Source organism: Bombus terrestris, chromosome 9, assembly GCF_910591885.1.
Source record: "Bombus terrestris chromosome 9, iyBomTerr1.2, whole genome shotgun sequence".
In the NCBI taxonomy this organism is placed as follows: Eukaryota; Metazoa; Arthropoda; class Insecta; order Hymenoptera; family Apidae; genus Bombus; species Bombus terrestris.
Window position 1 is genome coordinate 13410811 of NC_063277.1, and position 17688 is coordinate 13428498.

Below are 17688 nucleotides of genomic sequence, written 5' to 3' on the forward strand. Positions count from 1 at the left end.
TTTGTTGGATCAGATCCAAATAGATGAATCTGAATGATCGAACGGTTCGAGGCAATTTTACCTTCGCTGGCTAATCGTTGCGAATTTTATTTCCATTTATAACAAGCGCAAAAAATGATACGGCGAAGAATCGGCCAGCTGTCTACCTGTAAAAACGAAATATATCTCAATTGTGGCCGCCACGGTGGTCATTTTCACCATGGTTACCCCTTTTTTTGACAAGTCCATTTATCAAGTTCCCACGAACTTCCTCGAAATGCTGCGGAAACGATAAATACCGCGCGGGAATACGTCCGTGTTGCCGATAGCGCGCTGTTTTCCGCCACGGGCCGAGCATTCGCGTGTGCCTCGATAAGGATCAAGACCGAGATCGAAATCGTCTTGGTCAAATAGAGAACAAGTACAAAGAAAATTGGAGAAAACAAATTTTCCGGGATTTCACTGGCACGATACCTGTGTTTGAACTTGCGAGCATCGAGTGTCTCGCTGTTTGCTCGGACCCTATGACATCTGTGTTATATTTAATAGAATAAACGAGAGAGTAGCTCGTGCTTTAATTTTCAAGGTACAGGAACGTTGAATTTCGCTCAGAAAATGTTTCGTATTTTGCTTCGGATGAAAATGATCAAAAATCGCGTACGTTTCGTGTACGCTACATTTAATCTTGTTTTTCCAACTACCAGCAAAGAAAAACGTCCATCGTGTATATATGTGTGGCATTTCGGCGATCGTGTGATCGAGGTGTGTGCTTAATTGCGATTTATACGGCACTGTAGTGAACCGAAGCACGTGATCCAAATTTTCAAGCAACATTTATTCTCGGTTTGGCCATTACGCTGTTTACAGAGCAATTCCACAATACCGTTTTATACCGGCGAACTGGAAAACTTTATGGGTCATCAACACGTTCACCAGATGGTAAACGATAATGGATGGTAATAGATGCTCAAGACCATGGTTATAACTATCTTGTTGGCATATCCGACTTGTTAACAAAGAAAGAAATATTAAGCTGCCGCATGTACCGAATATTTTTTACTCGGAATTTCCTCAACATATGGGTAAAAAATTAGACTCGTTCTTTTTCCCAATAAGCCTACCGAAACAACGAAACGATATATTTCGCGACACAGCGAGTCTCGCACATCTATGTATTCATTTTGACGTTTATCGTGCAACGGTTACCGAAGTTTTCATCGTTTCTCATGAGTACAAATACCTCCGGGAAACGTATATCTGACGCGATATCCCGCTACTCCTCCAAGTAAATTTCTCGAATTGCGTTCCCTCGATAGATTTTCTCGTGGACTGCTTGAAATGTTTCGAAGATACGTATCTTCTGAGAACCGTTTTACAATTGCTAGCACCGTGAAACTTTATAGAAACTGTTTGGTTCGGAAAGAGAAATGGAATAGGTTGGCGTGGATGGTTGTTTTAGTCTGAAAAGCTGGCATTTTCCGTCAACCTTGATCACCTGGTGCGATCCGTGGCGTGCGAACCGTGCCGCATATTCGTCTCTACATATCCTTTCTTCCGCGTATCGTCTCTCGTTTCTGTGAGTCTCTATCATCGTAGAGCACGCGATTCAGGCCGTGGATCGTGTTGCAAATGTAATCTGAGAGAGGCAGAATCCCGAGCGAGCAAGCGACGTACTGTAACGCGAGTTGTACCAGTCCGTTTTCCGCTTCCGTAACGGTGAGTGAATTTTCACAGTCGACTATATTCGCTGTTTCCTCAAGCTACGGAGAATAAGTTGCCGCGAGAATAAATTTCGGCGCTGTGTCACCGTTCGACTGGAAAAGCTTTTCTTTAAATCTCAAGACGTAGAAACGGAAGATTCTCTGACTATGATACGCTAATCTTCCTTAAACCTGTGCGCTTTGTTCGATTTTATCAGATTTCGTTCGTTAAAAGGGATGATTTTCACTGCCGACGAAGCTTCAATGCAAGGTAGAATTGTACGAATCAGAGAGTGGAATCGTTTGCATTTGTCGGATCGCAAAAGGACTTGGAGATTTAGAAAATCAAATTTTTCCCTTCATCTTCTTCGTTCACGGTGTTAACTTCAGCGAGAATCATTCGTCAGCAGTTTGAAGATTCGAATTAGAACGCTGTCGAATACAGGCGTTCTCCCTCGTACGAAAAAATCCCGGGAAAATCGAGCGCATAGTTTCTCGACGACTACGTGATTATCGAAAATAAATTTCTAAATTTCTAGAGCAGATATGTACTTGACACGCACACGGTTGAGCGATTTCTTTCGACGAAAATGCCGAAAGTTCACAGACGCGTTGAATTTCTTCGTTGAGCTTCGCCCTCAATTTCCCCGTCGGCGACTCGAGTTATCGGTTTTCATCGCTTCGTAATCTTTTATTCTCGCTGCAACTTTCACGCTTTCTCGTAACCCGAAGAACTTTTGAATAGCCTGGAAAACCCGTTAAAACGTACCATAGATCCTGCGTGCTTCGTTAAGAACGATATTCAGCGAGTTTGTTCCACTTGTTTGCGTTCTCACGTCTATGCAACGCGACTATTCAACTTTCGCTGTGTTCTCCAGCTTTTTCGACGTTTCCGTTGTTTTTATCTCGTTGTTTCACAATCACCGATCACTTTCACTGTGGCTGTGAACGACACGAAACGTTCTGCGAATAGCGGTAAAAGGGATCAAAAGCTCCGAAAGTGTATCGCGATTCGAAGGGTAAACGAAAAGAAAAGGATCGTAAGAAAGGCGATCAGAGTTGTTCAAGCTCGTTGACGAAATTGCAGTGAAAGTATACTTCCCGATGCTTTGTTTCAACCGTGCTTCCCCTACTCGTAATTTGTCCGATTTTCTCACGAATCCTCGAAACGATTAAGGAAAGGTTCGAAACGATTCGATCGGAAGACAATTCGTTAAATCTCTAAGGGAGCTTCGATCGATGGACACGCGCTAGGAATTCCTTGAATACTCTCTGTTTCAGACTTCTCACTGTTCGTTAAGTTAGCGTTTTAGGATACGGAAGAAGTACCTTTCTACGAACGAATAGTTTTACCCATTGCAATACGAAATTGCAAAATAGATTCTACTCGGATAAGGGAAAAATGATAAGAAATTTTCCTGCTAATGGATCAACTAGTCTGGCCGCCGTAGAACTTCGCCAGAGCTCTAATTAGTTGGATTTAATCGACTGATCGCATTTCCTTTGTTTTCAGCAAGTTGGCACTGTTCCAAACCACCGATAATGCTTTCCACTGTTCGAATTCGATTAGCGAGGGAAAATGGGAAATGGTACAATCGTGTACGATCTCGAGACTCAGAGCGTTTAAAATAAAACCACGAGGGATATTCGTTTGACTATATCTCGAACTGCAAGATACACTTCTTCGTTTCCAAAGCAAAATTTTTATTGTCCAGTATTTATGTAATGCAAGGAAATACTGTAATCCCGTTGCTAAAGTCACGCTACTTAGAAATAGTTGTTCGGACATTCGTTGCTATGAAAATAAGCACTGTTATTTCGAATTTCCGCGAATATTTCTGAACGAGATTCTACCGAGACAATAGAAATTCCCAGCGCTATGATATTTCGTGTAAAAACTTACCCAAGAATCCCGGGATCGCGCCTAAGGGCATTACGAACAGGCTAACGAGTAAATCGGCCACGGCGAGAGACAAAAGGAAGTAATTGGTGACATTGTGCAGTCTTCTGTCGAGTCCCACAGCCAGGCAGACCAATATGTTCCCCAAGCCACCTGCCACGATGAATACTGCAACGAAGAGAAAGCCCCAGTCGAAACGGCGGCCCCTCGTCGTCGAACTTAATTTTGTTCTGTACGAACAAGAGATCGTCAGGTTGTCTGTCGTTACATTCTCCACCGGCGTGCATTCCAAAATCTGTGAACGTAACAAAAGAAAGAGAAGAGTTATTGGAAAATTCAGCGGCGAGAAATTTTTCGAGTAACGGGACTCTTTCGCCGGCAGTTTTATAGTCAAGCTAAATTTAAATCTCGTCTTGAATTTTCACCTGATCATCGAAATTCGTCTCATTGCAGTCTCTGAATTTCGGTAACCTGGACAAAAAGACACCCTCGATGTTTTCCAAGCCGTTGAGAACCAACGACACGTTCACATCGCAGTTGGAGTAATCGCAGGGCTTACAGAACAGTGTCATCGATGACGCGAAGGTTTCCTTTTCCACAGTGCACATATGATCGAATTCTGATGAGCCAACCATACACTCCTCGAAGCATCCAAGGAAGCTATCGTTACAAGGCAGCTGGTACAGCATCGCAGTTAAGTTGCTCGCCCAGGAGCTTGTCAGGTTTCCCTCCATGTCGTCGGCAAATTTTATCAACAGAGGGTTATCTCGTTGATCAGTGTACATTCGTCATGTACGTCATGTACTAACGTCATCGACCTGTTCTTTGACAAACGACAGATCACGTCTCACAGACACCGAATCATCATTGAACTAGGGCACTTTGTCCACGAACGAGCAACGCCTCGCGATTCTCTTCACTCGCGATTCTCCGTTTTGTCTTCTATTCCGCATAATTACTCTTTCAAATCACGGTTCGCCGTTCACCAGCACTTCGAACGGTTGCGAGACGAGATAAAACTGAGCCAGAATTTTACTGCGCCTATACTATACGCGTGTTACGTGTACATGAAAATTGGCGAAGGTTAGCGTGACACGTTTCGGAAAAGGCGGCCGTCCTTGGCGTTGCTTGCGAATCGAATTAGGACTAGGAAACACGAAGGGGAGACGCGATCACGACGGTGGTGGACGTTTATTCGGGGGCAGCGGCGTCGGCAGAGCGGCGCTATCGGGAGGGCGATTTTCGTAGCTCAGTCAGTTTATGGATTCTTCAGATCTCGCTTTACGACCCGTTGCGCTACTTTGGAGTTCAGGGATCGTGCTTTAGGTTTTATTTGACCTGCTCCTTCGTCTTCTCTACCTAGAACAAATGATGACAGTTTCAAGCTCTCCCAGGAGGAATCGATTTATTGTTCACGGCATTATTAGCTGATGCTCGATCGCGTGTCCAACAACTCGCTTTCCCCGTGAACCCCAGCCGAATCTGTAAAAATGAAGAAGAGAAGAAAAAAGATATATTCAGCGAAGAAGAAAAATTGGATCGGGGTTGCTTCAACGGCAAAATCGAAATGGTTGTTTCCGACATTGATCCGTTGGGACCGAGAAGCCAACCTTTGTCGCTTCGGATAGTGGGAATGTTTTTAAATTGAATAGTCCTCGGTTTTTTATTTCCAAGGCCCTTCGATTGTTTTCCCACCTCGTTCGAGGGCACGTGGCATTTCAAGCGTTCCTGGCAATTCTATCGACTCTTTTCAAAGTTTCTATCTACCAGATTCGAATAAAAATATTGCAGGAATGCGTTAGTTGAGCCATAAGGAACGATCGCTAAATTAGTGATCGTGGCAAGAAGAGAATATTGTCTCAAGCAGGAATAGCAGACGACAAAAGGTGACGTGTAATCGATCGATCATTTTTTCACGGATTTCGTCGAGATGTCCAAGTCATTCTCGATGGTACAAGTAGAATATTTATCGGAGATTACGACATACAAACCGATAGCTTCGGAAACCGATGGAAACGTAGAATAGAAACAAACGCGAAAGGATACTAGAAAAATGCACGGTCACGAAGTACTTTTTTTTTGTGTGTGTGTGTGTGTGTTATGTAGACGACAAATTTTTATTCAGGGAGCAACGTGGCGAAGATCGAAGCGGATATAATAATATTGCATCGATCAGAAATAAGGCGAGCTTAAGGTGACATGGGTGTCGATATGTATCTTGGCTAAATCCGCTCTATAAATCATGCTCGCGGAGGGTTGGTGATACGCGACAATACGCCGCCCCATTTATGGATTTCGTTAAACCCTTGCTGGATGTACCAAGAAGATATTGTTTTTTTTTTCTTTGTGCGTTTATCTTCATCGACACTGCATCGATCCTCGTATCTGTGTAATTCAGCGAGTCAACTTTCTTCGAAAGAAACGGATCCGGCCGTTCTTTCTTCGATTTTAAAACGAACGAAAGTATGACAATGCATAAATAATTTCTTTTTTAAATGAGAAAAGTTTCGAAGTTGAATTACACAATATTGCGTACTGAGCTTCAATATTTGATACTGGAAAATGATATATGCACAATCTATACGGGTAAACACGGAGTTTAATTTTCTACATTTCAACTAAAGCCGTGTCTTCTTCGCGAACTTCGGAATTATTAGCGACGAATTTAGCCTCTTAGTTATGACGTGTAAACAGTTTCTAATTAACATAAGTTGTAATATTCGCTTAAGGGTTGTAATAATCGCTCGCGAGCAATCCACGCTCGAGAAACGACTCGAACTTCTCACACAATGCATTTCTTGCTCGTTTCCTGAAACAAGTTAATGTCAATAAGTCAAGGTACAATCCTACGAGAGGCAGAAATACAGAATTCCAATCAACGACTATGTATCAGTAAAAAACAGAATATGTTTAAACCTTCTTCTAATTTGCGTTTTATGCTGAAAGCATTTAGTACGATAGCATAACTACCGTGGAAAGTCGACTAATACGACCTTCTCTTGTTCTTTGAAATATCTTGTCATAGTTTTAAAACATCCCATGTATGAAGTTTAATAACGATAGATGTGGAACATGATGAAGTGCAACCCCTGCCTCTGCCATAAATAGCCCCTTCCTGAAAACCGTAACGCTTTACGGAGGAACAGATAATTGAAAATGATGCGAGGAATTTTTATTAGAACCGCAGTTGAATTCTGAGAAAAGAATTTACGAAAATATGTATCCAAATATGATTTGAGATTATAAAGCAGGAGTATCGTGCAAGGTTTTAAGCTTGTGCGAAATTCAGTGCGAGTGTGTTGGAGCAAATTTTACCCGATTTTAATGCGTTTATTGCGAAGAAATAATGTTTAAGATCGAGCTTGGAGGGCGAGGATTTTGAAAAATTCTCAACTCGCATTAATCTTGAAAAGACATATTTAACGTCACGTGTTTTAACATCATAAATTACCAAACGATTTATCTTTTACTTCAGCCTCTTCCATCTACGAATTCACTGGTGATACGAAGATATGACATTCGGTTTCGTTTGCGTAACTCTAATTATATAAATTCGAATCGTTTTTACATCTAACACGTAACCATCAACGTCTCCGGCCAGACATTACACCTCTCATGAAATATTTTTTCCAGAAATACATCTCGTTAATCAAAGTGTGAATCATAGAAGCTCGTAGATCATATTCTGTACGGATCATTTCTTTTCGCGTTTCACTCGTGCTCCATTGAGAACGGATGCTCTAAATATCAAGAGTCATGCCTCTTTGACGACGGCTCATTTCTCAAATATCAGTCGCGATATTTCAACTTGGTACTTGAGAAAATGTCTTGGTAACGACGGAAAGTTGCTTTGTTTGTGGAGAAGACTGGCTTCGCGAGCTCGCGGTTCATTTCGCACAGTATCTTAGCAAGATAGTGGTCGTCTTGATTGAATCAACGATTTCCTACAAAGTTTTCTCGTTTCGCGGAAAGTTTTTTCCTCATTTTTGTATGCTATTGGCCGCTACAATTTTTCTATTGTCCGAGCAATCGATTAATTTTACGGATACAAAACGAAGATATAAAAAATTGGAAAAACTAATCAAAGTACGAAACGTAAGCTTTAAGCCAAGGATCTCTTGAAATTCTGTATCGAAGAAGCTGTTTCGTTCCTCTTCCGCTTTCCTCGGTATTCCTGAAACTTAAAATCACCGTTTTCCTATTAATGACACGGCACGATAGCAACGAATGCCTTGATTAGATCCCCAAATTCTCCGAAAATCTATTCGTCGAAATCTCCTCGTTAAAGATTGATCGTGCAATATCGTGTAATCTCGACGAAGATTTCGTCTCAGCTTTCTATTTCTTCGTTCTTATTTCATATAAAAGCGTCTTTTTATCGAGGGCGATAGTTCCTTTTAGCTGTCTCCAAGGAAAGACACAAGCATAAATTACACATCGGCGTAATCCTACCCTTATTGATGCTTCGCCATGGGAACCTTTATGAAACGCTCCTTTGTTCCTTCATCCGAGTGATTGACAAAGCTTTATCCCCGAATTTAACACGAGCCATTGTCTCGTACACATCATTCGGAACAACAAAAGTTGTCTGTTCGTGATCAGAAGGTCTCTTTTAATGAACACTGCTAATTTCAGTGGCAATAATTAAGAAATTTGAGAATACAAGATGATAAAATGGAATATATATATATATATAAATGCTAATTAAAAAGACATGAAAATAATATCAGGCAACAAGATGTATTCTTATCGTCACTTCTAATTATCTCTTCGAGAACTTACGAAAAATATTTGACTGATTATGGACTCTTTGGCTTTCTTTTCTAGGCAAATAAAACATTCTTTGATCTTCCCCTTAGCGGTGCAAACAACAGGAGTGGGAGGCAACCGCCTTTTTATTTCTTTGATCTTGTTCGAGTTGGCATTTTCAGTTACTGTTAATCAAGGCGTCTAATTAGAAGTGCTTTGTTTCGAATGTAAAGTTTTCTGAATAGTAGGCAAATTGGAGATTGATTATATCGAGATTGAAATCTTTTATCCTTCAGCCTGAGGAAAAACATATATTTCGACATTTATCGGTCAAAGGGTCGTTATTTTTTTTCATTTTCAATATAATAATATTCGTTATATTTATTTCGTTATGATACTCTTTAATTTTCGTATATTTAATACGATAAGAATCGCCGAATGAAAAGCATCTATTAACATAGTATTAATTCAATTAAATGAGTTCCCAGAATTATTAAAGGCAGCAATTTTTCCCTCTCCTTCCGCAAAATCCTCTATTCAGCCTCCATTCACTGTATTACCTGTTCATTTCGTTCCGCAAATTAGTATCTGTTGCGTCCTCCAGCAATTAATGCGATCAGATTCTGTGGAAATCAGCTGGGAATCCGAACCTATCTGTTTCACGCTTAAGTTGCGTTTCTAATTGTGAACAGCACGGTCGATGTTGAAAACCATAACCAGACTAAAGTAGAAATATCAAAGTAACCGTATCGATGAAAATTCCGTTCATCGATATATTCAGCTACGAAAATTTGTCATTTTTTCCAATAATCCTGCCACACAATTTCATCCTCTCTAAAGAACATTTAAACACATATTCCATTCTAAACCGACGAATGCATTTGAATCTAGGATTACTCTCGAGGAACGAGGAACAGGCACGAACAATGCATCGACGAACTATAGTTGTTCCGCAATGGCGCAAACACGCGAGTTTCTGAAATTTCCGTGCGGTTAGAACATTAGCTGGGTTATCAATTCTCGTTAAAATATACAGACGCGTGAAATCGTCAGGCATATGGGGCGTAAAAACACCGCGTCGCGCTAATGAAATCGACGAATTCGCTGTTGGCAAAATCTCTGCATTAGAGTCTATCTGCCACGTGTTAATATCGAGCACCGATAAATCGCTGAGGCATATCGACGCGTTGTCATTAATTTGTACGTTAACGGAATGGTCAGCGGGAACCTCGTTCGACGCCGTGCCCAGCCAGTGAAATCAATTAAACGGTGTACAGCGTTGAGTTGGAAAATTTGGTGAAATATTGTTGCCATTGGTATACAATAAAATCAAATGTGAAGAAAGAAAAATAATAGCGAGGCAAGTGCTGTAACGTTTTAGAGCAATCAAAAGCAGAAAGATAATTCTAAATAGACATTTGAAGATATAATGCAATTACCTGAGAATGTAATAATACACTCACAAATATACTAGATATATAATACAAAATATAATACGAAAAGGAAAGCAAATACGGCAAATACGTATAAGAATTATAGAAACGAGAAGATTCAGCTTTCTCGATAGAGATACGAAGAAACATGTTGAAAATCCTAAAATAGTTTGCCAAATGAAACAGCATTTTGTCGCTGATTCCGTTCAAAGCCAGAAGAATCACAGCGGAGGAACGATTTCAATTGAACGAGCATCGTCGTTCGCCTTACTGATAGCAAAAGGATGCATTGTGTTCCCTTTCCTTTAGTTATTCTCTCTACATTCACACCATTTTTCACTTGCATATATAGTTCGAGACAAACGTCGCGAGAATTACGGTCTGCTACGACGACAAATTGTTCCAGCATGTAGGAAAAGCATGTCCAAAGGTAGAAAATCCTAAAAAATTTATACGCTCAAAGCCTCACGGATAGTCAACTAGAGACGTCGTCTCTCTAAGGAATATTTCTTATTTTCTATGTTATCGTATGTTTAAAAATTTCTTAATAAGTTTCTCGTACGATCAGTAAGCAGAGTTAAACGCTAATACCCCTAGAAAAAGGATTCGCCAACTTTAACGGACTAGTTCAACGATTGCAATTTCCCGGCGATACGCTTTGAGCTTTCCCGACTAGGATCCATGAAGCGTTCTTAAACGTCTCATCTTGGAAATTTCTAATTATGAAACGCGTTTCAAGTTGCCCGCCTCGTAAACGTTTCTCGCGCAGCATCTCGTGCATCATGTTTAATTACCTTTGTAATTATCGCGGCGATGAATATAGACGTAAACAAGATTCCCAATTTTGCAAAAACATTGGTCAATTCGTTCGGCGCGATAAACTCGAGATAGTACACGTTACGATTCCCTGTATCCAATTGTGAGAATTCCCGATGTTATTACTTTAGTGTCAGACGTCGCGCAGACGAGTGCCTGAAACTTGCTCGTACGATCATCTCCACCGGTTAAAATTTTGATTAATTCTATAAGATCGTGACGAGAGGAGAAATAACGTTAGGAAATGTAACATTTGGAAACAATGGTGAAATAAGTAACAGACGTTCGTTCGAACAGAATGAACACTGTTTAAAATTGAAGATAAAATCATGATTAATGGCAACAAGGATCCCAACATGTCTTTATAATAGCTCGAAGATTTATAAAAATCATGCAATATTTCTTAAAGATCGATCGCGATTGTAGATTAAATTGTATTATACCGTAGGAAAATTCTCAGCTGTGCTTTATTCGTTTCTCGAAAATACTGGCTGTTAAAAGGGAAATATTTAGCGAAGATTTTCATAACTCTACACGAGAGAAGAAAAGGATCGCAAAGTGATTGAAAACGAGATGAATCGTGGTAGATCTAGAAAAATGCAGGCTTGCGAATAGACGCGCTATCACGAGCAAAGTGCATCGGCCGTTCTGTGTCAGTGCTGTATGTAGGGGGCAAAGCTTGAATTTAGCTGATTGGACATCGACCGATGGGAACGAGATACGGATGTAATTTGTTAACGGGACTACATGGAAAATAATACGACTCGATAACGAGATATGATACACATCAGAGCAGGTTACTAAGGCCAATGACAGCGTTTCGTGTCACGATGGATTATTCTGTTCCTGCCTCCTATCTCTTCCTATTCATTTATCGGGTATTTATCCTTTTTAACTAGCACCAATCTGACAACTAAACACGGTACACGCATTTGTTAGAATTGTTGGAAAACTGAAACAAACAGAATATAGCGAAACGATGGGAAATATTGTAACGGTGCTGGAGCCTACATTTTATATGTAATTCGAAGAATAAATTTCAGTTTAAATTTGCAAATTTACCAGCTATTTATAGAAAGCCACTCGATTCCTAATACGTGAATCTATTTGTTAAGTTTCTTCGCGTACTCTCTTTGGAAGATTAAATGCTCGTTAATTAAGTTCTATGTTTTAACAAGATAAAGGTCACTCGACTCGTACTAAACATAAGGGAATTCTTTTTCCTCTGCTTTTTCTTATCGTTATTATTCGATTTTAACTGACATACCATGCCAATCTGCACGGAACCTTTTTAGAAACCCAAATCGAGCGAATCGAGAATGAGATACCTTAAGTAATCAGTACGAAGCAAAACATTTGTAGATCTCGCTATCGCTATACAGAGAATCGTCCTTTCTTCGCTTCACTGGAGAAGAAAATTCATTTTGAAATTTATTCATCTATACAATGCTAAAAGAACAATAAATGAAATATTAGCCGGGGATGAAATACGAAAATTGGATAAAAACGAGAAAAGAATGTCTATGGAAATATCGGATTTTATCGCTAATAGTTAACAAGCTTCAAAACGGAATAAACTCACGAACAAACAAATTTTTACATTTGTTATCAATGTCACTGTTTTATTCCAGCAGTTCTAGTTTATCAAAATGTCATTAGTCACGACGTTTCATTTAATTATATAGGTAATTAGCCATGACAATTAACGTGAATGGAAACTGTAGACGATTAATTGTCTGTTTTATGAATTCAAAGTTGTTGGACGTCGAAATCTGTGACTTTACGGACAATTTTATCCACAATTTTACGAGGTGTACGTGAAGCGCTGTGGAAAGATCTCTCTCGTGTTAGCAAAAATTTCCCAGCGCAGAGAGTTACGCTATATTCGGATCGTGAATATAAAGTTCTGGATAAAATTAATGTATGCTGCTTGACAAAATTACAGTCCGTTAAATATATTTCTAAACTGGTAAGAAACATCGACGAGAAAAAGGTATTTCCATTATCTCCTGCCATTATTTATATTTGAAAAATGCTATTTAGAAAATATCTATACGTTTTAGTTTTGAAGAATAAAACTCACTGTATGTTAGAGAGAAGAACTGATAGTTTTTATCTTATTATAATAAAAGATTTTCTGGTATGTAAAACTCGACGGGAAATGAAAATTATCTTTGCTGGGACACTAACATCCAAGAGATATGATGCAATTTTATGAAGCGCGCTTAATAGAATTCAGTTGAATTTCTTACGCTGCAACAAAAAAGGAATTAAACTATATGGCTACCATTTTTGTAGAAATTTATTTCCTTTTTCACACAATCCTGATTTCAGTAACTGAGAAAGCAAAGAATGTACGAGAAAAACAGGAATCAAGGAGCTGATGTGAAACACATTTCGCTAAAAACAGATTCTATCAAAACGTCAATCACCGATCACATAGTGATATTTTACGAGCAGAGATGGCACGGTGAACCCCGTTCAGACCTTCGATACGCTTTCGCGGCCCGTGCAGCAATAACGTTATTGGAAACGAATAAAAAACTACATATTTCGTTTTTAAAACCTCACTCTTTTCAAAGATGATAAACCATGTGGCGCATAAATATGCACAAAACGGCGATAATTTATCGATAGAAAATGTATCAACTAACGATCGTTAAATTGTATATGTTTACGCGATTTCATATTTTTAAATACATATACAAATAATAGACAAATCGAATACAGGTAGGTTGGAGGAACTACAAATCATAGAGACTGAATTATCATTTCTATTTAAAAAACACACCTATATTTCTATATTTCATTCTGACAAGAAGCCAATCTTTTCGTAGATTTTTATTTTATTGTTTAAGAAACGGTAGTTAAAGTTGAATTCGACTTTTACACCGGGGAAATCTATCTTTTATCCGAGGGAGATTTTAATGAAACTTTTATTAAAGGAGATCCCCCATAAAGAAATTTATAATGAAACGCCTCTGGTAATGGGGCCTACAACTACGTTTTCGTAAAATTACTAGAGTAACATACCAGATTTAGTGCTATGCTTTTCCATCGATAACAAGAGAACAAAAAAGAAATAAACGACGGGATGGTATAAATTGCTTGTACTTCCGAGCCAGATTAAGTTATAAAGGGGCAACAGATTCATTTTCGCGGTGCTGCACTTCGTTATGATAGAATCTGCATCCCATTATAGGACGATGAATAGAAAGATATTTTAGTCCAGGGATAGATAAGGCCGAATTTCAATCGTGATTTAGAATTAATTGAATTTCTTCGTACATCAATAGAGTCCTACATTTAACGATAATGTATCAGCATACTCTTCTCTATACTATATTATGTGAATTACAAATAAAAATAATAAAATAAAATATATTATTCATTTTATTCGAACATTACCGCATTCGTTCAATTTAGCCATCCTGGTTTAAAAATACATCTAATTTGAAGATATTTCTGAACACGAAAGTACCAGGTTAATTCTTGACCAAACGCGAACAAATCCTATTTTCTGGAAAATGAAACCTTAAACGAACAAATTTTATTCTTCGCTTTTTATCCATTTTTGCACGTAGAATAATCTCCTGTTGATTGCTTGTTCGTGTCCAGTCGAGTATTAGCCAAATTCGCATATACATACTAAGCAAATTTTCAGGCTACATTTTTCCCTGAAAATGGAACATTTTATGAAGAATTTTATTCTCTATTTTCGATTCATCGTTTATTCCATAATTCCGGAATTACCTTATATACAGAAAGGAACAGGAAAAGTCAATGTGAAATACGGAAAGAACGAACACACGGCTCCACGATGCATAATTTCAAATTATTCTAACCTGAAACATTTGATAGACAATTTACCTACATTTTTTGGCAAGTTCTTTACAATTCTCGTCTCCAGTTCTTCAGTTTTCTTCTTGCACGTGTTCTCTTTCGTCATGGCACAATTCTTCGTTCACGATATCGTGATTTTCTTCGATGTTTTCACTGTACCAACGAAGATTCGAACGTCAATGTTACTCATGGTATTCACAGCACTGGGAAATCACCGCGAGATTCTTTAACCGAATCGAACGATACCCGATAATCGATATATTGAAACGATTTGTGCGACAATTACGCCTCGTGTCCAACATCAGGCAGTTAGCGTTCGGAATTGGAGGTGGTAAGATGTCGTCTTAAATTTCAAATTGGTAAAGGTCCAACTAATAAAATCGACAGTCGAACCGTTCTCGTTTTATCATAGAGAAAAGCGTGGTCGAATCCTCGACCAGGATATGAATCTGTGAGTGGAATCGTTGAATGGTTTCATTAAGAATCAAGTGGGTTATCGTGAGTGTTCAAGTGGCGACCGATCGTTGCAAGTTTAACTCCAACATGTCGACTTCTAGAACTTCGAAGTTTTCTACAAAAACAATCGAAATCGCGGATGTAACATATACCTATTCATAGAAACTATTTATTCATTAACAGTTCGAATTACTTGACTAAAGTATCGGTTTTAACGCGTGTAGTTCGTTATTGCCTATTCGCGCGTGAAGTTGTCCCGCGAGATGTCGTCGCAGTACCTTCCATCTTTAGATCTTTTTAATGGATTCAAATTACGCGTTTCTTTTCCTCTCGTGCGAGTCACGCGGATTCTGTGGCCACGCTGTGTTTACAAGTAATCTAGAATCTAGAACGATCAGTGAGAATCTGAAATCCTATCCCGTTTTGCTTGGAACTGGTTCTCGCCGGTATGCAGATAATTTCGAAAACGATTCCTCTTCGTCTCCGATAACGATATTTCTCGATTACTACTCGCTGGTTACTCGTGCTCTCGTGTATAACCTTATAAGAGAAACTACTCGTAGATTAAGATTTAGAACGGCATAAAGGATCAAACAAATCGCGATCTCGTAGCTTCTAAAACTATTTCAAAAGCCGAGATCAGTTTCCTAGAGTTCCCATTTCTGAGAAATAAGGATCGTTTCTCGAAACACGAATATTTTCGAAAGGAAATGGGAGATGGGAACGCGGAGATTCGTCATTAAACTTTCGCGACTTAAACCCCGAAATTACAAATTGATTCAAATTTTTCACACAGTCGTACAAATTTCCTTAAATGATACACGTTTCAAAAATCTTGGAAGAATTTTTTGTGATTTTGAATCGACGATCGGCATAAATCAGTTCACTTTGAAAAACGTAATTACGTATAAATTAAACGAACGCGGAACAATAGTTACTTGGCGCATTCCTACAGTCACAGAGTCGATGAGAATTAATTTATATCGATTGTAATATTTTTGATAGGGTTACTGTCAAAATATGTATATTCTTTCAGACACGCATCCTCGAGGTTTGGCCGCGTGGATCATACTGAAGGCGCGACGACTCGGTAGAGGTAGCGTTGCCTTATGTCCTGGGGTGGGAGAAAGACAGAGAGAGGGACCGGGATGCGCGCCAAAACTCGTTCGCTCAGCTTCAATGGATTTCACTCTAAGGTTCGCAATATCATCATGGATAAATGTCTGTGTATCAGAATTTATATCGCAGGCTTGTTTGCTTTCTAAAATATTTATTATAAATATGGCGAATGAATGGTATCGAACTCGGAAACTAGTATCATAATATACGTAGGTATACGTGCAATATTTGTTTTATGCATAAAGTCATTTTTAATACGAATGATTTTTATTTATAATATGCGAGAATTAACGCACAAATAATACAGTAGGAGTACGTATTTAACATTAATAACACAATATATTAACTGATTATCATAATATTTATATTACAATAATTGCGATGAGATACTGTTTGCAATCGATATTGCAATCGCATTTAATATGCTGTGGACGGATAATAATGCTGTTACTTCATGAATCAGAAGATGGAGATTCATTGTTAATTAATGAACAAACTACGAGAATACCCGATTTTTCACCCCGTTGAAAGCAGTTTTGCATTTTTACGTTGATAAGGGGAAAAAATTTCTCTCTGCAGGTTGCTTTTTTCACGAATTTTCCTGGACAAGGAAGTAAAAGACATATTTGATTAACCGGATTTTAATCGTCGCATTTTTCTATTTTCTCGCTCGTTCCCAACTTTTTATAATACTTTTTTAAAAAAATTTTCGTTTATTCTGCTCCTATAATATTTTTAACGCTTCCCTTTATCTTCTTCGTTGTCTTCTTCTCAAGCATGTTAATTTTAATTAGATTTAGTCTTCGTACTTTCATCCGGCAACAATGTCCTTTTTTCTTTTTCTTGCTAATACGGAGCAGAATCGCCAAGTTTCCTGTTTCTCTTTCTTTTTTTCAAAATTATGTACTTTTGATAAAAATTCCCAGCATCTGTAAGATGACATTTTCCTTGTAAAAGAATAATCTTTTGCCTGACTAATTTCATAAAAAATTTGGATTGCAACAAGGACAAATCGCAAGAAAAATATCGTACGCGTAATCATTTGGAGATTTTTTAAATCGAATATGCTTGGAGCAAATTTATTTTCGTCCTCGTTTTTATCGATCTGTTATATTAGTTTTAGTAAGAAAAAAAAAAAGAAAAAAAAAATGACATCGAAAAATGTAACCGCGCGATCGTCGATAATCTCGCGTCGAATTCACGAATTGACATTCTTGGCAGGATTACGTTTGATATTAAGTTGGAAAACGATATTCGTCTCTGGATATTCGAGCAGCACAACCAATATAACTAGACTATCGAAAATTCCTTCCAGCATCAAATAATACATTTCAACCTTTCTCAACTAACTTGGAAATTAATACAGTTTGTAATACGTCGGTGAAGATACCAGAAATAACGAACAAGATGAAACGCAACGTTCCCTATCTTCTGATAAAAACGAATTACGTCGGAAAAAACGTCGTGGACCGAATCGAACCCGGACATTACGCGAGACTTTATCTTCGCTTTGAATAAAAGAGGAAAAGAAATACGAGAAAATTCATTTTTACAATGGAAAACTCTAAGTGAATTATGTACAGTATATTCACAGAACTACGTCCTGTTGATCGTTCGAAGCATTTTTTACTTCAAAACGTATAATTGTAAAATTTGCAATTTACTATAGAATCATTATTTAATGTAACTTGCC

At 38.5% G+C, this 17688-nt stretch overlaps 2 protein-coding genes across 12 annotated transcripts in view; one reads left to right on the forward strand and one right to left on the reverse strand.

Annotated features, from left to right (window-relative positions):
• Positions 1 to 15957, reverse strand: part of LOC100648327 (5-hydroxytryptamine receptor 2A) — a 38583-nt gene extending 22626 nt beyond the window's left edge. For 2 of the 11 annotated variants that reach the window (XM_003397759.4, XM_048408444.1), the window contains exons 1-3: positions 14452 to 15957; positions 4005 to 4938; positions 3583 to 3874 (exon numbers count right to left, since the gene is read on the reverse strand). In XM_003397759.4, the coding sequence (XP_003397807.1) occupies positions 3583 to 3874; positions 4005 to 4364 (652 nt within the window). In that variant the 5' untranslated portion in view covers positions 4365 to 4938; positions 14452 to 15957. Of the gene's footprint in view, positions 1 to 3582; positions 3875 to 4004; positions 5062 to 14447 lie in introns of all 11 variants that reach the window. The other 9 variants (XM_048408437.1, XM_048408443.1, XM_048408440.1 and 6 more) reach the window with 9 other exon arrangements.
• An 83-nt stretch (positions 15958 to 16040) lies between these two features.
• The window catches only part of LOC100648714 (protein FAM8A1), a 34711-nt gene continuing 33063 nt past the window's right edge, over positions 16041 to 17688 (forward strand). The window contains exon 1 of the mRNA XM_048408456.1: positions 16041 to 16072. Coding sequence (XP_048264413.1) covers positions 16056 to 16072 — 17 coding nt within the window. The 5' untranslated portion in view covers positions 16041 to 16055. The remainder of the gene's footprint in view (positions 16073 to 17688) is intronic.